Source organism: Thamnophis sirtalis, unplaced genomic scaffold, assembly GCF_051295495.1.
Source record: "Thamnophis sirtalis isolate CommonGarterSnake01/CBP01778 unplaced genomic scaffold, rThaSir2_p1.2 scaffold_13, whole genome shotgun sequence".
Classification (NCBI taxonomy): domain Eukaryota; kingdom Metazoa; phylum Chordata; class Lepidosauria; order Squamata; family Natricidae; genus Thamnophis; species Thamnophis sirtalis.
The window spans coordinates 10,536,850-10,563,288 of record NW_028261393.1 but is presented as its reverse complement, the minus strand read 5'-3'; the positions used below and the strand labels follow the sequence as shown (position 1 = coordinate 10,563,288).

The following is a 26,439-nucleotide window of genomic DNA, read 5'->3' as shown; positions in this document are numbered from 1 at the left end:
TTGGAAAGTAATAGCAATAGCAATAGCAGTTAGACTTATATACAGCTTCATAGGGCTTTCAGCCCTCTCTAAGCGGTTTACAGAGTCAGCATATTGCCCCCAACAACAATCCGGGTCCTCATTTTACCCACCTCGGAAGGATGGAAGGCTGAGTCAACCCTGAGCCGGTGAGATTTGAACCGCCGAACTGCCGAACTAGCAGTCAGCTGAAGTAGCCTGCAGTGCTGCATTTAACCACTGCACCACCTCGGAAGGAGTCGGAAAGTGTAATACTGCAGGGTCCAATTCACAGGTGTAGTGTTTCAAGGCAGGTGGGTCCAGACTCACCAAAGGAGAGCTTTAAGACATTTTAATCAAGGGCATTCAAATTCTGGCCCCAGGACTACATACCAGAAATAATGATCAGAACTATATTTCATTAATATAAATTTAATCGAGTTTAGTTTGGTCTTAAAAAATTATCTATGCCCTTGTCCTGGCCGGTGTAACCTTCAACCTGAAACAAATGGTGCATGTATTTTTGCATATCCTATTTGCAAATGTTTTGCAAAAACCAGATCAGACCAAAACCTCCCATTAGGCAAAGTGAAGGAACTGCCTCAGGTAAGAAATTTTAGATTACAGGGCCAAAAAAACAAAAGCAGATCTCAGTTTAATTTTCTGTGTTTGATACGGTTTTTCCTTCTGTGGCTGTAGAAAGGAAGTTGCTGGAGTCTTTTCTTTCTTCCTTTCATCCCCAAACTGTTGGGCACTGTTCACTTTGCTTCTGGCTGAACTTAGAAATGGAGTCTTGCTATAGGAAACCAATATTGTGTTTTCTTTCCTACCAGCTCAAAAAAAGGCCCCGAATTTTATTGTCTTAAGAAATGGCTTTTGTGAAGGAAATATCTGAGTTAGTTAGATAATATGGTTGTGATGAAAGAAATGTCCTTCTGGGTTTAGCTCCAAGTGGGGAAAAAGACACTGGAGACACGGAGGCTGCTTGGAAAGATGGTTTATTGTTGGACAGGACCACATGGCTTGAGCCCTGAACAGAAAAGGTGATCACATGCTTCAATGTTGGTGGAGAAGAAGAGAAGGGCTGAGGGAGGGGCTTGCTAGGCTTTTTATAACCTGTTCAGTCCCACCTCTCTGTTTCCTGTTCCTGTGTAAGAAATGTATTCTGATTGGTTGTCAGACTCCCATGGGGCCATGCAGGGGCAACTCTCTAGGCTGTGTTTTGAATCCAGGTTTGGTTGAGTTCTCAGATGCCATGTGGTGAGTTGGGGCCAATATTATCATACTTTAACCCCATCCCCTTGGAGCTGCAGTGGAGAAGTCTTTATTATGTAAAGGGACTAGCTTGGCCTTCTTAATGCCCCATTGACCAAGATGGGCAGGAAGCTACAGGCAGCTATATTTCTTTTAAAACATGTTTCTTTCTTTTCACATCCAGAGAAATATTCTGCCTTTTCAATATTTCCTAGGATATTTCATTTTTCTGGGATAGGGCTGGGTGATAACTTCCTACAGTTGTTTGTTGTCCATTCTGCTAAGCTGTGATAAGGCTCAGAACCACGAATCATCCATTTGAGAATAGAATTATATGTGATTCGGGTGACAATGGCTTATTTAAAAGTTATGGCGCATGGTGATTCCCCTGATCAAGTATTGGCTATCTCAAGGGTATATAACTTACGTGGGATCCATCACACAGAATGAGTTGACTGTGCACTGAAAGTGGGCAAGAACAAGAGGTAAAGAAAGCAAGACCACTCAGCAATTTTTTTTAAAATGTGGAAAAAAAATAACGAGAGGTTATTTATCTCCTGCAGACCTAGTTTGTATTTAAATACCATGGCTTTTGGCCACTAATACAGTATTCTTTTAAGAGTTCTTTGAAACCATCCCATGGTTGGTGGCAACTGCAACGTGGCAGCACTTGTCATTAATTGCTTGTGTGTTGTGGATGACAACATGCAGCCCTTGAAGAGCATTCGGAGACTTCAGCTTGTCCAGAATGCAGCCGCGCGAGCGATTGTGGGTGCACCTCGGTTCACCCACGTTACACCTATCCTCCGCGAGCTGCACTGGCTGCCTATTGGTCTTCGGATACGCTTCAAGGTGCTAGTCGTCACTTATAAAGCCCTTCATGGTATTGGACCTGGGTACTTGAGAGACCGCCTGCTGCCGATCACCTCCAATAGACCGATTAGATCCCACAGATTAGGCCTCCTCCGAATTCCATCTGCTGGCCAATGCCGACTGGCGACTACGTGGAGGAGAGCCTTCTCTGTGGCTGCTCCGACCCTCTGGAATGAGCTCCCCGTGGAGATTCGAACCCTCACCACTCTCCAGGCCTTCCGCAAAGCCCTTAAAACCTGGCTGTTCCGACAGGCCTGGGGCTAATGAGTTTTGTCCCCCCCTCGAATGGTATGGTTGTTGTGTGCTTTTAAACTATGGTATTGTTTTGTCTGTCTTTTTATTTCTTATTTGTACCCTTCCCCTTTGACTTGGGTTGTGAGCCGCCCTGAGTCCCCTTCGGGGAAAAGGGCGGCATAGAAATATAATAAATTCAATTCAATTCAATTCAATACAATGTTTTTGAATCTGTCTCAGATGTGCTGGTGGTATCAGATATCCCATAGGCAGTGGTGGGATTTAAATAATTTAACAACCGGTTCTCTGCCCTAATGACCACTTAGGTAGGTGGGGCTCGGTGGTCATGTGACTGGGTGGGCGTAGCCAACTCAACATCACTTAGGTCGATGGGCGCTTTGTCTTAGCTGTTACAATGTAATGAGGGTTAACCAGAGAGACAGTTTTTGTAAGCAGGGCAATAAATATTAGGCTAGAAACAACACCAGAATGTTTCCTGCCTGCCTTCCTTACAGGATTAGCCCTGTAAAGTGGGGGGAAAAAACAAAAGGAGATTTCTTCCAACAACCAGTTCTACAAACTGCTTAGAAAGTTAATAACCAGTTCTCCCGAATAGGTGCGAACCGGCTGAATCCCACCACTGCCCATAGGGCACAGCTATCAGCAAATAATCAAAAATGCTTCTACAGCAGCAAGTCTAGAATGAATCAACAATTGGATAATATCTTTACCAAGACTACCTGCATGTCACAAGACCTTCCAAGCTCTTAATAAGATTGCTTGGTAGAAAGGGAAAAAAAACAGGAATGGAAAACATGATGTTTTTAAATCCATCATTTTAAAACAAAACGGCATACACAGAAATGCCTCCAATGCCTCCAACTTCCTGATGTATCTGTGACTGGCAAAACATGTCTATTTATAGATATCAGTACAATATCCACTGGCGGCACAGTAATGGATTATGAGGCCAAATGCTTTCCTCGCGTAGAAAGGATGATTTAATAGGAACTCTCATCCATTTCCCTGCACAAGGCACTTCACACATCTTGTTGTGCTACTGCGCCCTCTGCTGGTCGTTCAACCTGCAAGTAAATGTAAATAAAAGAATGGGACAATTGATCATGGCAATATTTTCGCATCCACTTCAACCCCATCCCAATTGCAACCAACCTAGCTTGGATATTCATTCTCAGATGGCCCTCTGCCAGGGCTCCACCCATGCCACTGGTCCCATCCACCCCAGGCCATATGATCATGGCCAATTCAACCAGGGAGACTTAATCCTGGCTGAGTCACACTGCGGGACAACTGAATGCCAGCCAGTACCCTCGCTAAGGGATGGGCCTCTTACCTTAATGGATTGCAGCAGCCTCGGGTACTGGGAAGGTGTGGGACAGAGCAATGGGGTCTGAAAACATCTGTGGGAAAACGGCTACAACCGCCCTACACTTTACATGAACTGTGAAATACCTCCCAACTCAGTGCAGGAAAACTTGAAGATAATTTGCAGAAGCATCCAGTCAGTGATCCTACATTGAGAGTGCCAATGCACAGTGCTATTGGCTTGTTTGGAGCAAGTTCTTTAATGGTCCTGCTCCAGAACCGGTAGCCCTTGTTCATTTTCTCATGTTGGTTGGGTGGGACCAATGCAGAGGTGGGTTCCTACCGGTTCGCACCGGTTTGATAGAACCGGTTCATCAAATCTACCAAACCGGTTAGAAGAGGTTCCACCAGTGGACCCGGAAAGCAGGCCACACCTACAGAAGAGATTCCAAAAATTTTTGAAACCCACTACTGGACCAATGCATGTCACAAACGGGGGATACCCTAGTGGCTTTGATTCATTTGTTTCGAACAAAATTTCCAACTGGCCTGAACTTTCTGACAGTGAGAACAATCAACCAATGGAACAGAAGTTGCCTTTGGAAGTTGTGGGAGCTTCATCAGTTGAGACCTTCAAGAAGAGATTGGACCACCATTTGTCAGAAACGGTGTGGGATCTCCTGCTTCAGCGGGGGTTAGACTAGATGGCCTGTAAGGTCAAACTTTGTTAATCTGAATCTTTGTAGAAGTGCTTTGAGGACTGAGAGATGTGGGGGGAGACTTGGTCTTATATTTAACGCGATGCTTTGGATTACAAGTCCCATCAGCCACCTCCAGGGATCGCAAGTCCCATCAGCCACCTCCAGAGTGGGCATGTTATTAGGGATCATCCCTACTTGCAACGGAGAGCAAGAAGTTGAACAGGTTAAATCTGATACTTTAATAAATAAATAAATTACACACACACACACACACACACACACACAGAGGATAGGAGATGCTTTGTTTGGACTACAGGTCCCATTAGCCGGCTTTACAGGGTGGGGGCTTGTGGGGATCACCTCTCTTGCAGCATATTGCCCCTGTAGTTGTTGGGTCCTCACCACCTAAAAGTCAAGCCCCTTTTGCTGTGCTTTTGTGTATTGCTTGCCCACCATGTTATATATAATCTTGCCAAGCAACCCTTTATTTTATTGTGCAAATATTGAATGTGTTATTTTTTCCCACTTTCCTTTTAAGAAAAGAATTCCAGATCAGAACATGCCCTGTTTGTGCTTATGGCCCTATTATCAACAAGGTTACTTTGTTTAGCATATACTCTAGTAAGGGAGAGTACTCCCTTGCATCGTTTCTTTCTACTTTTAAATATTTTAGCCAGGTGGCCAAATAGCAACTCAGATTGGAAGTCCGCATTCTGATGAGTAAGGAATAAAGTCAGCAAGCTGGCATCACATTAAATGGCCAGGAGAGAGTGTTGCAATTTGAAAAAAAACTACCTCGGGAGAGTACAGTGGAAGGGATGGGTCAAGCTCTCTGCAAACGTTTCCTAAAATGCATCCAAGCAGCACTCAAGTGTGCAAAATCACTGCCTGTTGCATTTGAGCTATCATCTGGGCTGCAAAGGACCAGCGGTCTGCAAAGCCGACCAGGAGAGAAGACTCACTTAGTGACTGTTCAAAGTTAAACACTGAAAAAAAAGGACGTGACCATTTTTTACACTTATGTGATTTACATTTGGGTGCACGACAACTGCTTCATATTTATGACGGTTGCAGTTTCCCAGTGCAAAGTCCCTTTGCATTGACTTGCAAAGTCAATGGGGAAGCCAGATTCACTGAACAACTGGGTTACTAATCTGTTCTGACCCCCTCCTCCGTCCAGTAACGAATGCCAAGACAAGCTTAGCTGGAAGGCCACAACACTTTATTAGCAGGACTATAAATCTTGGTGGCTGAAAGCCCAAACACGAATGAACAGATAAAGAACCTTGGCAGCAACTCAGACTCCGACAGATACAGATAACAGCTTCTCCAGCATTGATAATTAAGTTGAATCCTGCAACCAGCCTCCTCACAAAGTCTCTCCTTATATACTATCTTGAGAGGAGCCTAATTACAACCACCTGGGTCCAATTATCTTCTGTATCTGCGTAGTTGTTCTCTGCGTCTATCTGCCCTCCGTTGCCGGGCATCCAGGACCAAGTCCCTTGTCTCCTTCCCACTGCTCCAAGGCCTGACATCAGGATGAAAATTCCCATTGGCTTTCACCGCTGCTCCATGCCTCAGGCGCCTCCTGGTGGCCAACCAGCCTCTCTGATCCCTGCTCGGAGTCGGAACCCTGTCCAGGGTCCTCCACATCTTCCAGAGCCGACTCATAGGGCCCCTCGTTGTTGGAGTCTGTTTGCAGCTCCAACAGCTCCTGCTGGGCCACAACACTAATGTAACAATGATAGCGATTCACTTCATAAATGTGGTAAGAAATGTCATAAAATGGGACAAAACTTACTCAGCAAATGTCTCACTTAGCAACATAAATTTGGGGCTGAATTGTGGCTGTAACTTGCAGTCTATATTTGCTTTTCCCTATTCCATTTAGAGGCCATCCACAGGTTTGCAGGCCAAACTGGAGAGCTTGAATCTGTACATTAAGTCCTGAAAAGGGCTTTTGCGAGGTATGAATATGATGACACAGGTAATCTTTGACATACGTATAACCATTTTTTTAGTGACTGATCCTCACACTTATAACAGTCACAGCATTCACAGTCACCTGATTGAAATTCAGGGAGTTTGGCAATCAGCATGTATTTAAGATAATTGGAGCATCCTGTGGTCAATTGCAATCTTTCCAGCTGGCTTCTGAGAAGCAGATTTGCTTAACCACATAATTCATTTATCAGTGGCAATGATTCACTTAAGAACTGCGGTTTTAAAAAAGAGTTTGAATCTGTACATTAAGACTTCAAAAGAGCGAGGTATGAATGATACAGGTAACCTTTGACTTATAATCATTTGTTTAGTAACTGAAGTTACAACAGCATTAAAAAAAATGACATAAAACTGATGCTTACAAAAGTAGAAGTTAAAGAAGATTACCATGTATACATGCACTCAAGAGAGTTTAAACCTATTAGAGGTAATCACCCAATATATCAGATAGATAAGTAAAATAAGAGGGTTAAAAATACAATACAATACAATACAATAGCGGAGTTGGAAGGGACCTTGAAGGGTCTTCTAGTCCAACCCCCTGCCTAGGCAGGAAACCCTATAACATTTCAGACAAATGGCTATCCAACATCTTCTTAAAGACTTCCAGTGTTGGGGCATTCACAACTTCTGGAGGCAAGTTGTTCCACTGATTAATTGTTCTAACTGTCAGGAAATTTCTCCTCGGTTTTAAGTTGCTTCCACCCATTGCTTCTTGTTCTACCCTCAGGTGTCTTGGAAAATAGTTTGACTCCCTCTTCTTTGTGGCAACCCCTGAGATATTGGAAGACTGCTATCATGTCTCCTCTAGTCTTTCTTTCTATTAAACTAGACATACCCAGTTCCTGCAACCGTTCTTCATATGTTGTCATATGTTTTAATGATGAAACTCAAATGAAATATATTAGAAGGTGAAATAAACATAAAGAGAATTATATCGATTTGAAATTGCTATAAGAAGGAACATGAAGTCCCAATGTATTGTGTAAGTGTAGTTTATGTCTAAGTTTTGTTTTTGTATATTTTGTATGTTTGAAAATTAAAAATAAAAATAAATAAAAACATGCTCACACTTACAACTGTCACAGCATTCACAGTCACCTGATTGAAATTCAGGGAGTTTGGCAACCAGCATGTATTTAAGATAATTGCAGCTTCCTGTGGTCAACTGAAATCTTTCCAGCTGGCTTCTGAGAAGCAGATTTGCTTAACCACATAATTCATTTATCAGTGGCAATGATTCACTTAAGAACTGCGGTTAAAAAAAAAAAGAGTTTAAAAATCAGACATGGCTCACTGAACAACCACCTTGCTTAGAAATGGAAACGTTGGTCGGAAGTCAAGGACTGCTATATGGTCCAGGAGAAATTATTTAGCTGATCATTTCACATACAAATTTCAAGTGAAGTCCTTAGTGTGGCCTGTGATCTGTCCCTCCTCCTCCTCCGTCATCCAGAGGCCAGTTTGCTCTAGTAGTTAAGGCACCAGGCTAGAAAGCTGGAGGCCGTGAGTTCAAGTCCTGCCTTAGCCATGAAAGTCAGACTTTGGGGCAAGTCACTCTCTCTCTCAGCCCAACCCACCTCACAGGGGTTATCATTGTTGTGGGGGGAAATAGGAGCAGGAAGGTGTGCTGGATATGTTTGCCACCTTGAGTCATTTGTAAAAATAATAAAGGCGAGATACAAGTAAGTAAAACTAGCAATAAATCTCCTAATTGTAACTTGAGCTTCACAAAGGAGCCTCAACCTTATCTACCTTTGGAACTTAATTGTAGATTTTATTTTGCAGTACTGTAGTAAAAAAAATAGCTTGGAATAATAATTCACTAAATGTAGAAGCATTAAATTTTGAGTGACAAGGGTTTATGGATTCCTCAGCCTCCCTTCACTGTATCCAATTCTAATGGTCATTTCACTAAATTCGGCAGCTTTTTAAAATCTGGCAGATGTGTTGTGATGTCATTCCCACTGGTCTTGCTGCAGATGTTATAACATTTGTAGTTCTATACACCTGAAGGGCATCTGCTTGAGGAAAGTTAGTTAATTTATTCTGAGCACCTTATTCCCAAAACTTTATATTCCACAATGAGTCAGGGAAGTGAGATAATCCTTATTTAAAAGCTTAAAATCTAAAAGACACAACACAAAAAGAGAAAAAGGATGGGAGGAAAGAAGGAACAAGAAAGCCCGAGTACTAACTTAAGCTAAATGATTTCCTACTTTAATGATCTATTGGGTACTGTTAGGAATATAATTATAATGGTTGGGTTGGCAATATATAAATCATGTAACAATGTTGTACCTGTTTCTTTAAATCATACTGTAAAATGTGATTGGTTGCTGTTTTCCTCAATCAGCCATAAGAGGGAGCCAGAAAGACTGTTAGTTCTCTGTTCGTTAGATGCTGGGCTGATCTGATCTGAGTGTTTTGGAAGCTGGCTGTTAGAAAGTGCCGTGAGCTATTGTAAGTTTTGCAACTGCTAGCAAACTTTGGGTTCTGAACTGATTATATGATACTGGACTATGTTATTTGGATTATCCCTTAACTGAAAGACATTGATGACTGACTGTCTTATCCATGTATGACTTGGACTGTTTGATGGACTCTGATACCTCTATTTCCATGTAAGTAAAAGCCTATTTACACTGCAGTGTCTCTGTATGCTGATTTGTGTGTACTCCAACACAACTCTCACAACGCTTCGCTCAATGTACTCGCTCTCCCAACGGGGAGCTTACCTAACAGGTACCATTTAAGGAGAAAAGATACATAACAAGGAAAGAAAGAAAACGGCATGAAAATCCTTAGATTTGCCTTAAGTAACTCATTGAAATCCATGTCACCCATGTCCAAACCAAGAAGTAGACTTTTAAATGTGCCTCGGTGTGAAGACTTCACTTTTACATTTTAAATTAAAGGTTTTCTGATGTTTGCCTATTGTATTTGATTAGGTTTAATTTATTATTCCAGATGTCTGGTCAATATCCTTCATAAAACTGTAGTATGATTTGTCAGTAGTTCCCTTCCATTTTAAAACAAAAACACCAAAACAATAATGTACCCCAGGGGTCCCATCATATTCTTTTAAAACATAGCCAAACTCCCCATTTTCAAACCTTGACCCCCTTCCATCCAAGATGGCATGGCACCAACCTGTACAGCAAGTTTGGTACGGTGGTTAAGATGCCTAGATCAGTGTTTCCCAACCTTGGCAACTTGAAGATGTCTGGACTTCAACTCCCAGAATTCCCCAGCCAGCGAATGCTGGCTGGGGAATTCTGGGAGTTGAGGTCCAGACATCTTCAAGTTGCCAAGGTTGGGAAACACTGGCCTAGATAACCAGGAGACTCTGAGTTCAAGCCCCCCCCCCTCGTTGGGCAGGAAAGTTGATTGGGTGACCTTGAGCCAATCACCAGAAGACAGTGAGTTCTAGTTCTGCCTTAGAAGCGAAAGCAAGTTAAGTGACTTTTCAGCTACTTACTCTCTCAGCCCAAACTACTCCACAGGATCGTTGTGGGGAAAATAGGAGGAAGCAAGTATTATGTACAGTGGGGCAAAAAAGTATTTAGTCAGCCACCAATTGTGCAAGTTCTCCCACTTAAAAAGATGAGAGAGAGGCCTGTAATTGACATCATAAGTAGACCTCAACTATGAGAGACAAAATGAGAAAACAAATCCAGACAATCACATTGTCTGATTTGGAAAGAATTTTTTTTGGCGAATTATGGTGGAAAATAAGTATTTGGTCAATATCAAAAGTACATCCCAGTACTTTGTTATATATCCTTTGTTGGCAATGACAGAGGTCAAACGTCTGTAAGTCTTCACAAGGTTGGCACACACTGTTGCTGGTATGTTGGCCCATTCCTCCATGCAGATCTCCTCTAGAGCAGTGATGTTTTGGGGCTGTCGCTGGGCAACATGGACTTTCAACTCCCTCCAAAGGTTTTCTATGGGGTTGAGATCTGGAGACTGGCTAGGCCACTCCAGGACCTTGAAATGCTTCTTACGAAGCCATGCCTTCATTGCCCAGGCGGTGTTTTTGGGATCATTGTCATGCTGAAAGACCCAGCCACGTTTCATCTTCAATGCCCTTGCTGATGGAAGGAGGTTTGCACTCAAAATCTCATGATACATGGCCCCATTCATTCTTTCTGTATATTGATCGTCTCGAGTTACTTATACAGTAATAAAGCTGGGATAAAAATCCAATATATAAATATATAAATAAAGCCGAGGTGGCGCAGTGGTTAGAGTGCAGCACTGCAGGCTACTTCAGCTGACTGCAGTTCTGCAGTTCGGCTGTTCAAATCTCACCGGCTCAAGGTTGACTCAGCCTTCCATCCTTCCGAGGTGGGTAAAATGAGGACCCAGATTGTTGGGGGCAATATGCTGACTCCGTAAACCGTTTAGAGAAGGCTATAAAAGCACTGTGAAGCAGTATATAAGTCTAACTGCTATTGCTATTGCTATAAATCATGACTCCCCCTCCCCCCTGAAGGTACTATAAAAGGTGAGGCCCACCCTAGGACAAAGCACTATGCTTGCATTGCAACATATATTTCAGAGAAACACGCAATCTGGTTGAAAAATATGTCACGCATTATTGGGGACTTTCATCTTTCCCACCCCCCCTTTTATCGTCACCGAAAATTACACAGACAATTGACTGTATATTACCCACTCCTTGTTCTTTATTTTCCATAGTGCGATTGGGGCACAAATAAAAACCAGGCAAATGCAGGAAGGAATTTTTTTTTTTAAAAAAGACAAGCTGAATGAAGAAAGCTGTTTTTCACAGCACATTAGATCTGAGTTTATAATGTGATGTGCTATTTGAAGCATCCCATCACCATTTTATGAAGTGTTCAAGCGTTGTATTTCGATTTGATTTATCTGACATTTGTTCAGGCTTCTTATAGCTAAATGTTAGAAAAAAAATATTCTAAATAAATCAGTATTCATGGGTACTTTTGAGAGCAGGGGGCAGGGGTGGGTTTCAACTGGTCCGCAGCGGTCCGCGCGGACCGGTTGGTCGGCGAACCCGGAGGTAAGTAACTTCCGGGAACGCCGAAGTACCCGCCCGCCCGCACTCCTTACCGGTCTTTGAAGGCTTCTGCGCTCCCACATAGGTGCATGGAACATACAGCGCCTGCACGATTCTCCACGAGCAGCTGGAGTATCGCGCAGGTGCTAAGACGCACACGTGAACTGCGCGCATGCACGAGGACGCCGCCGGCCCCGTTCCAACCATACCGGTTGGAACGGGATGAGCAACCCACCACTGGTAGGGGAGGAGGGGGAATTGGCCAAAATGGGTAACAGAGGCTATGGTGAGTAACGAAGAAAGCTAACTGTCCATAATTTTACAGCCACAAAGTTGGCTGTGCAATCCCTACAGGGAGGAAATATCTGAAGAAGGTTTCTGCCTTTTAAGAGCTCCAATTACTCCGCACAACAGTAGTATGAGCTACATTGCTCCATGTCTTCCCTCCCATTAAAAACCAGGTTTGCAAATATCTAAATGTTAACAGAATTACGACCTTATGGATTTAAGGAATAGGGAAAACTCTTCAGAGTCAAAATAAATAAATCACCAAGTCATGAGATTCCTTTTTTTAAAAAAAAAACCACCATGATTTTTATTGATTGGTCAATTTTTTTCTCCATGTGCGACATGGAGATGTGGATGGTACTGCATGGAGAAGCTGGGGGTCAGCGTCCCTTGGCAGAAGAGGACCGTATGACAAGAAAGCAACCCTTCCCTTTCTAACAATTCTTCCCTAGCTTGCTTGCCCATCACTCCGACTACGGTACTAGATCAGGCCTGCAAACCCTTACTGTACCACTAGATGGCAGCAACAAGCTATAGAAAAAAATTCTTCGCTTTGCCGCCCTCTAGTGGTCAGCGGTAATATTATATCCTAGTTCTAGGAGTCCGATCCATTAGAAGGGATTGGAATACGTTACAGTGCCCTCCCCCACACTCCAAGAAAGGGCTAGTTTCCCACAAGGCAAGGGGGGGTGGGGCTCTTTGGACTACGCCACTTCACTTTGTGGCTAATGGCGTTCACAGCACAGCAAGAGGCTCAGACAGCAAAGCAGCAGCAGCAATAGCAATGGAGGTTTATATTATGCCCAGCGGCGAGGAAGCATTTTGGTGATTTGTTTTCCCAGAGAGCAGCAGTAGCAGCAGCAGGCAGCATTATTGCATTTTAATGGGACCCTGTGTAGGAGAGGGGGGGAATTATAAGGACCAGCCCCCAGTAGAGTCGGGGATCAGCTGACACTGACTGGCAGATGGGCTGCATCACCCCGTGGCCTGTGCCATGCCCCCAACCCTACCCGGGTGGCCTGCTCCCATCATGCAATGGAAGCGCAAGAGCTAACTGGTTATAAAAGTGCCCCTCCCTCCTTGAGGTTAGACAGGAGAGACCCTCCCCCACCCGGGCAGTCAGTGCCAAGGTCTCTGGAGAAAGGTCCCGGGCGCGGTTCATCGCCAGCCACTCGGGAGCAGGACATCTTCAGGACGGAGCCTACACGGTGCCAGCTGGAGCTGGGGAAGAGAAAAGAGAGGGAGGGAAGGGAAAAAAATGAGGAATATGAGCATTTAAGGTATAGTAATAGCAATAGCAATAGCAGTTAGACTTATATACCGCTTCATAGGGTTTTCAGCCCTCTCTAAGCGGTTTACAAAGTCAGCATATCGCCCCCACAGTCTGGGTCCTCATTTCACCCACCTCGGAAGGATGGAAGGCTGAGTCAACCCTGAGCCGGTGAGATTTGAACCGCCGAACTGCACATAACAGTCAGCTGAAGTGGCTGCAGTACAGCACTTTAACCACTCCACCACCTTGGCTCTTAGTATAATACAGGCAGTCCTTAACTTACAAGCCTTCATTTACTTGCCATTTGAGGTCACAACATTACTGGGAAAAAATGCCTGACAACCAGTCCTCGTACTAACAACCGTGGCAGCATTTCCCCATGGTCATGAGATCAAAATTTGGTTCCTGAAACTCAGTGTGACTTACTTAATGACCTCCCCGCTCAACGACAGAAATTCTAGGCTCAATTGTGAGAAAACCCACAGAGGGGAAAAAAAGATTTTTGTTTTAATTCTCCCAATCAGGTTCCATTTTCTTTCCTTTCTTTTTTAATTATTTGTATTCATAGCTGCTCATCTCATAGCAATAGCACTTAGGCTTCTATACTGCTTCACAGTGCTTTACAGCTCTCTCTATGCGGTTTACAGAGTCAGCCTATTACCCCCAACCATCTGAGGCCTCATTTCACCTCAGAAGGTTGAGTCAACCTTGAGCCTTGTGGGATTTGAACTCCCAAATTGATGGCAGACGGCAGTCAGCAGAATTAGCCTGCAGTACTGCATGATTGCCGACTCATACATCAGGGGTGGTATTCTACCAGTTCTGACCAGTCCGCCCGAACTAGTAGCGGAAATTCTGGGTGGCCCTGCCCACCCAATCTGCCTCTAGGGCCTCCCTTTAGGCCAATTTCTCACCAAAAGCACATGCACAGAAACCTCTGTGTGCATGCTTACATCTGCAAACTGGTAGGGAAGGTAATACACACACACACCCCGGTCATACATGCAACTCAAGGTCATGCATGTAACTTTAATGGCCATATTTTTTGGAGTATAAGATGCACCAGAGTATAAGACACACCAAGATTTTGAAGAGGCAAATTTAAAAAAAGGTTTTGCACTCTGCAGACCTCCCCAAAACGACTCGTTTTTCACAAAAACTGGCCCATTTTTTTCCCCAAAAAAGGGCATGAATAGCCTTTAGGAGGCTTGTAGAGTGCTCCTGGGGAGTGCCCCCCCCAAAATGAGCAAAAAATGGTCCATTTTTCACCAAAATGGGCCTATTTTTTTTTTCAAAAAAATGGCATGCATAGCGTTTAGGAGGCTTATAGAATGCTCCTGGGGGCTGGGGGGGCAAAATTAAGCAAAAAACGGTCCATTTTTTGCTCATTTCTGTCCTCCCCAGCCCCCAGGAACACTCTGAAAGCCTCCTAGAGGCTATGCATGGCCATTTTGGTGAAGAGGGCGGGGTTTCTGGAGGCAAAATAAATGCTGTATTCAGTGTATAAGACGCACCCAGATTTTCAGCCTCTTTTTTTGAAAGAAAAGGGGTGCGTCTTATACTCCAAAAAATACAGTATTGAATTTTATGCAGCTGCCCATCTCATGCATATGATTTAGACTTGGGGTACAGGGTGAAAGTCCATTCTTTTCTGTACCTTTTACCATGCCACCTTTCCTGCTCCCCAAAACCTCTCATCTTTTAAGCAGGAACAATGATGCCCTGCCCTTCGGAAGCCTTTGCAAACAACTCTTCCCCAAGGGCTTCTCAGCTCCCCAAGGAAGAGAGCTATTTGTTGCCACGACATCATCATCACCATAGAGCCTTCAGCTCTCCTGGCAACGTCAAGAAGCTCCATGGTAACCCCAGGTGGGTAGGTGGGAGGTGACTTCAGGTGTGGGAGCCGCAGGCGACGGCTGACTTTCTCCGCAAGGAGAAAGTTTAGTGAATGATAAACAGGTAACCTTACATTAACATGAACACCCAACCTAATCTCTGTGGAATAGAAAGGCTGGTTTAAGGTAGGATCCCTGGGTTACTTTTAAGCAAAAATTATTAAGGAGTAAAAAGTGAATATTTGTTCCATAGTCTCTGTTTTGGGCAACTCAGCTTTTGGAATTGAGAAAGTACCAGAATTCATTTATTTTTTTAAAGGGATGTCATATATAATGGTGCTGTTTGAACAAAGGTCCATTTGGTTTCAGTGAAAAGTGTAGGGGAAAGACGAAGTTGCTTGGAAAGAAGGTTTTAATGGTGGACAGGATCATACGCCTTGAAGATGTTGGGTGAAGGAAAAAAAGGACAGAGATGCTGAGAGTCGCTGGGTTTTATGCCCTGTCTGGGCTTTTGAATTTGAGCTTGTATTCTGATTGGTTATCAGACTCCCCCGGGGCCATGCAGGAACAACCCCATAGGCTGTCCTGAGTCCCAGGCTTGGTTGAGCCTTGCTGGGTGATGTAATCTTTCCAGGTGCCATGTGGTGAGATGGGAAAAGCGCTAATTCTCTCATGCCCTGAGGGCAGTGGTGGGATTCAGCCAGTTCGCACCTATTCGGGAGAACCGGTTGGTAACTTTCTAAGCAGTTCGGAGAACCGGTTGTTGGAAGAAATCTTTTGTTTTTTTCCCACTTTCCAGGGCTAATGTAAGGAAGGCAGGAAGGAAACATTCTGGTGTTGTTTCTAGCCTGATCTTTATTGCCCTGCTTACAGAAACTGCCTCTCCAGTTAACCGAAGCGCCCATCGACCTGAGTGACATTGACTTGGCCATGCCCACATGATCACATGACCACCGAGCTCCGCCTACCCAGCTAGTCATTAGGGCAGAGAACTGGTTGTTAAATTATTTGAATCCCACCACTGCCTGAGGGCCATGTCTTAATCCCGTCACCCTGGAGCTGAAGATGAGAGGCAGGGAGCTGCAGGAAGCTACTTTGTCTTTAGAAACATGTTTCTCCTTTTCTTATCCAGGAAAATATAATAACCTGCCTTTTTAATATTTCCCAGAATATTTCATTCTTCTAGGAGGGGTGGCGTGGGTGCTTACTTCCTACAGTGCTAATACACTCAAACACCCAAATGTTCACCTTGGTTTCATCACCACAAGACATGGAAACCTCTCCCAGTAACTGGCTACTATTACCCAGTGCCCTACAGGTAGTCCTCAACTTATAACCAATCGCTTAGTGACCATTCAAAGTTAGAATAGCACCCGAAAATGTGGCTGAGGGCTGTTCCTCGCATGTACAGCTATCACAGCAGCTGGCATGTATTTACAAACGTTGTAGTTTCTTGTAACTGCTATTTGCTTGCAACAATGGGAGAATGCTGAATTGCTTAAGGACTGTGATTCATTTAACAGGAACAATTTGCTTAGCACGTCCCCCCCCAAAAAAGGTAATAAATTGGGGTATAATTCGTTTAACCACTACTTTGCTTAGCAACAGAAATTTGGGGCACGATCATGGCCATAAGTTGAGAATTACTTGAAGGCCGTGGCTTCGGCATATCTTTTTTTTTTTTTTTAATAAATGTGTTTTTATTTTCCATTTTCATTTCGTACAGTCACATATATACTGTGCATAACCGGGGCCATATAACAATAAACAATAAACACAGCCATTCCTCTTGTCAACAATACCCCCCAAAATAGAAACCCAATGTACCTCTTCGACCCTCCATACACCCTTTCTTTCGCCCCCCCTCCAACTTTCCATCTTCCCTCCTTCATTCCCCTCTACCCTACTTCCCCTCCCCCTCTACCACTCCTCTCTCCCAGTACACTCCCTCCCTTCCTTCTCACCCTCCCTCCCATCCTCTCTCCCAGCCTCTCTACCCCTCTTTCTTCTATCCCTCTACTCCTCCCTTCGGCTTCGGCATATCTTGAATGGGGTTTTTTGTGAGCATCCTGTTGGAAGGTCGTTTGGTCCTTGTGGTGCCAATCCAGTGGAGAACATTATTCACTACATCCCCCCCCCCCCTCTCCATTTATAAAGAGATTAGGATGACATTATTGATGAGAAATGAACTAAGCAGTTCTGATTTCAAATAGTTGCGTCATCTTCTTGCAGGAATGTTTCCAAAGGTTAGCAATCAGTTTGCCACTTTTTGTTGCCATTTAAATTCAGAATTTTATTTCCCATTCCTCATTCATAGTCCTGGTTTCACCACGTTTTGACCCCTTTGTATCTAAAACCCTTTATTACTTCCCTCTTATTTATTCTGTATTGCACTGTTACGACCTATGGTTGCAACAATAACTTTGCAACAATAACAACACTTACTTACTTCCTATGTCCACTCAACACATTTAATCAGGTTGCAGCTTTACCATTTCTACATGATGCTAAACTGGTATGCTGTGTGAATGCTTCCCCTGTGGTTAGTTCTGCACCAAGTCCAAATCCAGGCTAAACGTGCAATGTTAACACCCCCCCAGGTAAAACTATGCAGAGTTATACAAGCATGCCAGTGAGGGGGGCCTTTTCCAGAGCCTTCCTCTCTTCCAGTGTTGCAACACTTACTGGTAGTTTTCCCTGTCGCCCTGGGATCTGACAGTCTGCAGAAGAGAAGAAACATGAAGGAAATCAGTGAAGATAGGCCAAGGGAAGAACATTTCAGGGGTAACAGAATTGGGTCGAGGGAGGGAGGGAGGAAAAAAGAAGGGAGGGAAGGAGGAAAAGGGAAAAGAAGGGAGGGAGGGAGGGAGGGGGAGGGAGGGAGAAGGAAAAGAAGGAAGAGAGAAGGAAGGGAGGGAAAAGGGAGGGAGGAAAAGGGAAAAGAAGGAAGGAAGGAAGGAAGAGGAAGGAAAAAAGAAGGGAGGGAAGAAGGAAAAGGGAAAAGAAGGGAGGAAGAAGTAATAGGGAAAAGGAAGGAAGGAAGGAAGAAGGAAAAAAGGGGAAAAAGGAAGGAAAGAAGGAAGGAAAAGGGAAAAGGGAAAAGAAAGGAAGGAAAAAAGAAGGGAGGGAAGAAGGAAAAGGGAAAAGAAGGTAGGAAGAAGTAAAAGGGAAAAGGACGGATGGAAGAAGGAAAAAGGGGAAAAAGGAAGGAAGGAAGGAAAAGGGAAAAGGGAAAAGAAAGGAAGGAAAAAAGAAGGGAGGGAAGAAGGAAAAGGGAAAAGAAGGTAGGAAGAAGTAAAAGGGAAAAGGACGGATGGAAGAAGGAAAAAGGGGAAAAAGGAAGGAAGGAAGGAAAAGGGAAAAGGGAAAAGAAAGGAAGGAAAAAAGAAGGGAGGGAAGAAGGAAAAGGGAAAAGAATGTAGGAAGAAGGAAAAGGGGAAAGGAAGGATGGAAGAAGGCAAAAGGGGACAAAGGAAGGAAGGAAGGGAGGAAGGAAGGAAGGAAGGAAGGAAGGAAGGAAGGAAGGAAGGAAGGAAGGAAGGAAGGAAAAGGGAAAAGGAAGGAAGGAGTACTTACCCAGGGTCCGATTTATTGCATTTGAATTTTTTACCTGCAAAAGAGAAAGGGGTAAAGTAAGACAGGAAGAAACAAGGCTCAGGTAATGCAATCAGGAGGTCCAGGATGGGGGATATAAATAGGGTGTGTGGACAGGAGCATGTGCACTCATATCTTCAGAATTCAGGGAGGAAGAGAGGGGCCCCAGAAGATTTAGAATGCAAAAAATATATATTTTTGAGAAATTTGTTTTTCCCATTTGCATTCTTTTAACAAGAAACACAAAAAAGGGACTCTGCAATGGGGAACATTTTTGTATTTCAGTAACAAGCCTGCAAACGTTACTCATGAACACACCCATACGTACATATACAAAGGACCTTTTTTTTCCCAAGGAATTCGGGAATTAGGAGTAAGAGAAGAACTTAGGATGGGATTTCCAGGGGCCAATCAAAGTCAGATCCAAGCATGCATTAAAAAATGCAGGCATCAATAAAAAAGGTGACTCACTCAGTGCTATCAAGATTCCCAGCACAAACAGGATGCTGGCCAAGATCATCCCCACCAAGCGCAATGTATCGTAGTCTGTAAGGGGATAATAGGGAGATTCAAAAGTCAGGTGTTTGTGAAAAGATGCTAGGACAAACAGGTAGATTTTAAATCTGAACTTTTTTCTATTGGGGTATAACACAGGGGTGGGTTCCTGCCAGTTCTAACCTCTTCTATAGAAGAGGTTCCACAAATCTACAGTGCCGTTTAGAACCGGTTCCAGCTCCCTCCCCCCGCCAGTCCGCACATCATCAAGATGAAGAGCGAGAGGAGGAATTCTGGGAGTTGAAGTCCACAAGTCTTAAAGCTGTCAAGTTTGAACTCCTCTGGGGTTTTTTTCCTAAAGGGTTAGGGGTGCAAGGGCTTGTAACTTGACAGCTTTAAGACTTGCATGCTTCAAATGCCAGAGTTTCTGAGCCAACATTTTGGTTGCTAAGCAAGAGCATTGTTAAGTGAGTTTCACCACATTTTACAAGTTGGCCACGCCCACCCAGTCACATGACCAGCAAGCCACTCCCACAAAGCAGGCCACACCTACAGAAGAGGTTCTAAAAAAATTTGAAACCCACCACTGGTATTACCCCAGAAAAATGCAATAAACAAAATATTGTATATATTTAATATTGCATGTATTAATAGCAGTGAGGATTATGCTTGCACAATACTAGAAACATGAAGAAATAGCACGAGACGAAAAGATAATTAGCAAGATACTGGATTGTGCAGAAATGGGCAGACTCACATTGAACAGGAAGAAGATGCAGAATATTATCAAACCTGGAACTTATTCTACCAGAGTTTGGGAAAAAGGAGGTGGAGAATAAGAATGTCATCTGTTTGTCAAAGCATATAAAATAACCCAGACAACACAAGGTTTATTAAGCACTAACAAAATGTAAACAATAGAAAACCAATAAAACTTTTTTTTAAAAAAAAAAGTCAGATGTTCGTGACCCTTCCAGCGTATTCCCATCAGGAACATCTTGGATTGTCCATCCATCACCGCAAGCCATACCATATTTCTTCATTTCTTGAAGAAAGAAGCTCCAAATCTCCTTTCACCCATGTGGACCAATATCTGCAACCTTTCAATTAACACCACTCACCATAACTGAAGGGGTCGACAGGCTGGCTGGTCTCTGGGGAGTAAAGAGAGCAGAGAGTCAAAATACAGTGACCAAGCAAAGCCGCTGAATATTTTATTTCAATAACTTTGTTTGGGTTGAGTATCAATTGGGTGAAGTCGTTCCTTGTATTTATCCCACAAACTTTGGCTTAAACACCATTCTTCTGGGTTCATTCACCTGCTTTGCATGGATAACGCCATACCATCGTTTGGAAGCTAGGTGGCACTGGAGTTAATCATATCTGGTTGGATTCATTAGTTTCTCGCATCTCTTCAATTTTCTTGATTCCCAGAAGTAAACAAAAGCACGTAATCCTAACCTGCCGACAGATCCAAATCGCAGCTCTGCCCTTAGGGCAACACTATTGCAATGTTTAACCTCATTCATCATTCAATCCATTCATCTATCAGCAGTGCTCCATTACTCCATTGCCACAAGGTAAAAAAAGATGTTGAGACTCCAGAAAGAGTTCAGAGAAGAGCAACAAAGAGGATTAGGGGACTGGAGGCTAAAATATATGAAGAACGGTTGCAGCAACTGGGTATGACTAGTTTAGTGAAGAGAAGGACCAGGGGAGAGATGATAGCAGTGTTCCAATATTTGAGGGGCTGCCACAGAGAGGAGGTCAAGATATTTTCCAAAGCACTTGAAGGCAGGACAAGAAGCAATGGGTGGAAAATAATCAAGGAGAGAAGCAACTTTGAACCAAGGAGAAATTTCCTGACAATGAGAACAATTAATTAGTGGAACAACTTGCTTGCAGAAGTTGTGAATGCTCCAACACTGGAGGTTTTTAAGAAGAGATTGGATAACCATTTGTCTGAAGTGGTGTAGGGTTTCCTGCCTAAGCAGGGGGTTGGACTAGAAGACCTCCAAGTTATTCTGTTCTAAAATTCCCTCTCAACTGGACAATCTGGACAATCACTACACAAAAAGAATGAGCAAATACAAAAGCAGCCATGTCCCCAAAACTGGTCTTACATATACGATAGTCATTCTCATAGGATGGGTGGCCATTCGATAAATAAATAAATTTCTAAAAGCAATGCATAAAACAATGCAACAAATTCTTTTAACACTTCTGCCATGCCCCTTAAGTTAGTCCCACTTGATCAAAAGCGCTGAATGAGCTTTCACGGTGGAGTCTCTGAGCTGGGTCCATGGTATTGTTGAATTTAGGAAGCTCACGGGCTAAGCTTCTGACTGTGATTGTCAAAAACCGACAGCTGTTTTTCTCACCACCCACCAAAGTGGGAGCATAAAAGGCCGAACTATAAGATCCCAAAATAGGTTTAACCTCATGTGTGTATGAGATGTGTGTGTCACTGTGCATGAGTTAAAATAAATGTGTTTAATAAATAAATAAAGGCAGAGCTGCTTGCTGCAGTTCTCCGTTTCCCGAGAATATTAAGGCTATTTAATGAATGCGTTCATATAACAATTTTGACTAATTTACTGAATTGGCCCCTCTGCTAGATTCATGCTGATCATTGAATTAAAAGCTAATTAAGAACACTGGGCTGGCACTGTAAAATCTTCCCAAGGTTCAAATTAATCAAGATTTGCAAACCATGCAAATCAATCCTAGCTTTTCAACCGACCTGTTGAAGCCCAGGTATGTTGGTTATCCATCCAAATATGAACTACTGTACAACGTTTCAAAATTAAGTTCTCTCATTTCACCAGGGTAGATTCACACAATACATTAAACTGGCTGGGGAATTCGAGGAGCTGAAGTCTGCACATCTTCAAGTGGCCAAGGTTGAGAAATTTTGTTTCAAATCCCAAGCTTACATTAAGAAAACACAGTCTTGCTATTCTCTGTTTTAATAGCTGTTGTCGCGTCCATACAAGGATCCAGTCAATATCTAGTCAAAAGATATGTCATCATCTTTTTTAAATGACCCCACTAGTCTGGGCAACTGAATGGTGCTAGTAGAGTATTTTAATGGCCGGACACTCTTCCTGTCACCAATGAGGAGTTTTGTTCAATGGATATATTCTCAGTGTGTCCAGAGAGAGAAATACCTGGCTCTACCTAGAATCGAACCCACAGTCTCCTGATTGTGAGGCGAGAGCTCCGCCTCTAGGCCACTGCACCACCCCAGTCAAAAGATATACAATTATCTTTAAAAGATCTAAAGCTGCTGGTAGCTCTCTACTTTGGCTTGATATTGGCAATGCTTTCTTGACTGGATGTAAGATCAGTTACTGAAATACAATGGCTTCATTTACCTAATAGATTTAACTTTTGTGTATGTTTGTGTATACCTGCCAGTCAGTCTTAATTCCTGATGACTGCCCAGACAGTTTCCTTGATAAAGTTTCAGAAATGGTCTGCCATTGCCTCCTTCCTAAGGCTCAGGGATGGGTTCCTGCCAGTTCTAACCTCTTCTATAGAAGAGATTCCACAAATCTACAGTGCCGTTTAGAACAGGTTCCAGCTCCCTCCCCCCGCCTGTCTGCACATCATCAAGATGAAGAGCGAGAGGAGGAATTCTGGGAGTTGAAGTCCACAAGTCTTAAAGCTGTCAACTTTGAACACCCCTGGGTTTTTTTCTAAAGAGTTAGGGGTGCAAGGGTCTTATAACTTGACAGTTTTAAGACTTGCACATTTCAATGCCAGAGTTTCTGAGCCAACATTTTGGTTGCTAAGCAAGAGCATTGTTAAGTGAGTTTCACCACATTTTACAAGTTGGCCACACCCATCCAATTGCGGCTGGCAAGCCACTCCCACCCAGTCACATGGCCGGCAAGCCACTCCCACAAAGCAGGCCACACCTACAGAAGAGGTTCTAAAAAAATTTGAAATCCATCACTGCTACGGCTAAGAGAGACTAACTAACCCAAGGTTACCCAGCTAGCTTCATGCTTAATGCAGGACTCGAATTCATGGTTTCCTGGTTTCTCCTTTGATGCCTTAAACCAATGTTTCTCAACCTTGTCAACTTGAAGATGTCTGGACTTCAACTCCCAGAATTCCCCAGCCAGCGAATGCTGGCTGGGGAATTCTGGGAGTTGAAGTCCAAACATCTTCAAGTTGACAAGGTTGAGAAACACTGCCTTAAACCATTAACATCAAACTTTGCTCACAATATATTTTAAAAGATCCATGGTGGTACAGTGGTTAGAATGCAGTATCGCAGGCTAACACTGCCCACAACCTCGAGTTTGATCCTGACAAGTTCACTCAAGGTTGACTCAGCCTTCCGTCCTTCCCAGATCAGTAAAACAAGGACCCAGATTGTTGGGGGGCAATAGGCTGACTCTATAAACTGCTCAGAGATTGCTCTAAAGCACAATGGAGGGGCATATAAATCTAAGTGCTATTCCTATTAAGTGAGTTAAAACATCTAGCGGCTGCTGGTAAGCTTACAGTAGATATTTTTCATCTTGTTGAAGGTTGTTCCCCCCCCCCTCCCCTTAGTATAGTCTTAAAATGTCATTTGCACATGACTTGCTGGATGAGGCCAGCCAATAAAATCCGCTTTTGGAAATCTGCAATGAAGTTAGGAACCAGTTGGCCAACATCCTAGAGAAATGGGACTTTTGAGAAAATGTTACAGTGCAGAATATTTCTGCTTAACTCTAGACATCCCACTTCAGCTATCTTTACACTTGAGATTTCCTGCAGTTTTAACCCTATTTGCACCAGGCAATCAAAGAACAAAATGATCTTTTTTTGTATTGCCGGTGGTTGTGGGAGAGGGGAGGGGGCGGCATTTACATAGACATCCCCCTCCTTGGGGTTCTCCCAAGATGGCCGTTCTTTGCATGAACGCTGCCAGCCTGGCTCCCAAGGACTGGCATCTGAAAACCCAATTAGGACATCATGGAACTGAACTTAAAACGAGAACAAAATTAAATTGGAAGGACTGGGAGCTTTGATGGAAGCAGTACAGACAGTCCTGGATTTAAAATCATTTGTTGAGTGGAATATCCAGCTTCAGCTATTGCTACGAAGAACCAAATCTATCTATCTATCTATCTATCTATCTATCTATCTATCTATCTATCTATCTATCTATCTATCTATCACCATCTATATCTATCTATCTCCATCCATCCATCTATCCATCCATCCATCCATCTCTGTCTGTCTGTCTATCTCTGTCTGTCTGTCTATCTATCTATCTCTATCCATTTATATCTATATATCCATCCATCCATCTATCTACTGTATCTATCTATCTATCTATCTATCTATCTATCTATCTATCTATCTATCTATCTATCTATCTATCTATCTCTATCCATTTATATCTATCTATCTATCTATCCATCCATCCATCCATCCATCCATCCATCCATCTATCTATGTATCCACTGTATGTATGTATGTATGTATGTATGTATGGTATGTATGTATGTATGTATGTATGTATGTATGTATGTATGTATGTATCTGTCTGTCTGTCTGTCTGTCTGTCTGTCTGTCTGTCTGTCTGTCTATCTATCTATCTATCTATCTCTATCCATTTATCTCTATCTATCCATCCATCCATCCACCCATCTCTGTCTATCTATCTGTCTACGTCTGTCTGTCTGTCTGTCTATCTCTATCCATTTATATCTATCCATCTATCTATCTTTCTATCTCTATCCATTTATCTATTTATCTCTATCCCTATCTATCTATCTATCTATCTATCTATCTATCTCCATCCATCCATCTATCTATCCATCCATCCATCTCTGTCTGTCTGTCTGTCTGTCTGCCTATCTATCTATCTATCTATCTATCTATCTATCTATCTATCTATCTCTATCCATTTATATCTATCTATCTATCTATCATCCATCTATCTCAAAATGCAAGAATCTCCTTTTGGTGCCCTTTTCACCCAAATCAACTTCCCACAATCTTTATGTAATGCATTTCAAAGCACCCAAACTGAGGAAAGGAAACCAGAGGTTTCTATAAATATTTCTAATCTAAAAGTCATATTCTGACATCTGTATCTGTTGGGAGGAGATAACGTGCCTTGCACCCTCACCATGCAATTAGCCTATTTTTTGAATTAACTCATTTTTCTGAGATTACACCATAATCTCAGTGAATTCTATGCTGGCCCCTCTTCTAACTACCCAAACATAGCTTGCTATGTCCCATGCAGCTACTACGTCTTTAATTGTTCCCTCTTGGTGGGTTGCACAGACGTAACCAAGGTATCTGTCATCCATCTGTAATCTTACTTGTTTGGACAGCTTGTTTTCTACACGCCTGCCTGTTAATGGGAAAGTCAGGAAGAGCCGAGGTGGCACAGTGGTTAAATGCAGCACTGCAGGCTACTTCAGCTGACTGCAGTTCTGCAGTTCGGCTGTTCAAATCTCACCGGCTCAGGGTTGACTCAGCCTTCCATCCTTCCGAGGTGGGTAAAATGAGGACCCGGATTGTTGTTGGGGACAATATGCTGACTCTGTAAACCGCTTAGAGAGGGCTGAAAGCCCTATGAAGCGGTATATAAGTCTAACTGCTATTGCTATTGCTATTCTTCCTTGGCTGAATGTCCTTCCAATGGGGAAGTTGGGGGGGGGGGGAATCCCAGAATTCATTTCAACACATCAGCAGCCCTCCTCTGATTCCCCTGTTCTCCCAATCCATCCTATTCCTTGTAGCCAATTTTTTTCCCAGGCAAAGGAGTTTCATCGGCCACCTCTTTCCTCTGAATTCCTATTTTTGCCAACATTTCTTCTTGCATCCCTATATAAGGGCATAGAAAAGAACATTCTTGACATTTAATAGAAAGCTCCTTGGCCAAAACACCCTCCAGGCATCCAGCCTTTGCCTCCAAGGGCTTCCCGTCTGTCTTCTCACCACCAGGGCTGCCCTTGCCCCATTCATAACATCTCAGGCATAATCCTAATTTCAGGCTAAACCATGAAAATTCTTCTCCCATTTAGAATTCTTGCATCTCGCAGCAAAGGCAGCTTCCCTCCCCGGCCTTTCACCCAAACTAGGGGAAATCTTCACCTTAGCCATGATTATAAACAACAAAATGACCACTGGTGTGTCCCAGGATTATGTGATTCCCTTTTGCTATCTTCTGACAAGCAAGTCAATGGGGAACCCAGATTCACTTAACAACCATGTTACTACTATGTTTTCCCGAAAATAAAACAGGGCCTTATTTTCTTTGGGGATATCTTTTTTTTTTAAAATTGAAAATTTTGAAAAAAAAAACCTTTTACAAATATTTACTTCCCTCCCCCTACCTCAAAGACTTTGGCCACCTAATGAGAAGGAAGGACTCCCTGGAGAAGAGCCTGATGCTGGGAATGATGGAGGGCAAAAGAAGAAGGGGATGACAGAGAATGAGGTGGCTGGATGGAGTCACCAAAGCAGTCGGCATGAGTTTAAATGGACTCCAGA

General features: G+C 43.2%; 1 protein-coding gene across 1 annotated transcript in view; it reads right to left on the bottom strand.

Annotated features, from left to right (window-relative positions):
* Positions 1 to 11,072: 11,072 nt before the first annotated feature.
* Positions 11,073 to 26,439, bottom strand: part of LOC148043044 (FXYD domain-containing ion transport regulator 7-like) — a 29,622-nt gene continuing 14,255 nt past the window's right edge. The window contains exons 2-6 of the mRNA XM_087727795.1: positions 20,046 to 20,078; positions 18,901 to 18,975; positions 18,412 to 18,445; positions 17,521 to 17,555; positions 11,073 to 12,948 (exon numbers count right to left, since the gene is read on the bottom strand). Of these exons, the coding sequence (XP_087583921.1) occupies positions 12,929 to 12,948; positions 17,521 to 17,555; positions 18,412 to 18,445; positions 18,901 to 18,975; positions 20,046 to 20,078 (197 nt within the window). The 3' untranslated portion in view covers positions 11,073 to 12,928. The remainder of the gene's footprint in view (positions 12,949 to 17,520; positions 17,556 to 18,411; positions 18,446 to 18,900; positions 18,976 to 20,045; positions 20,079 to 26,439) is intronic.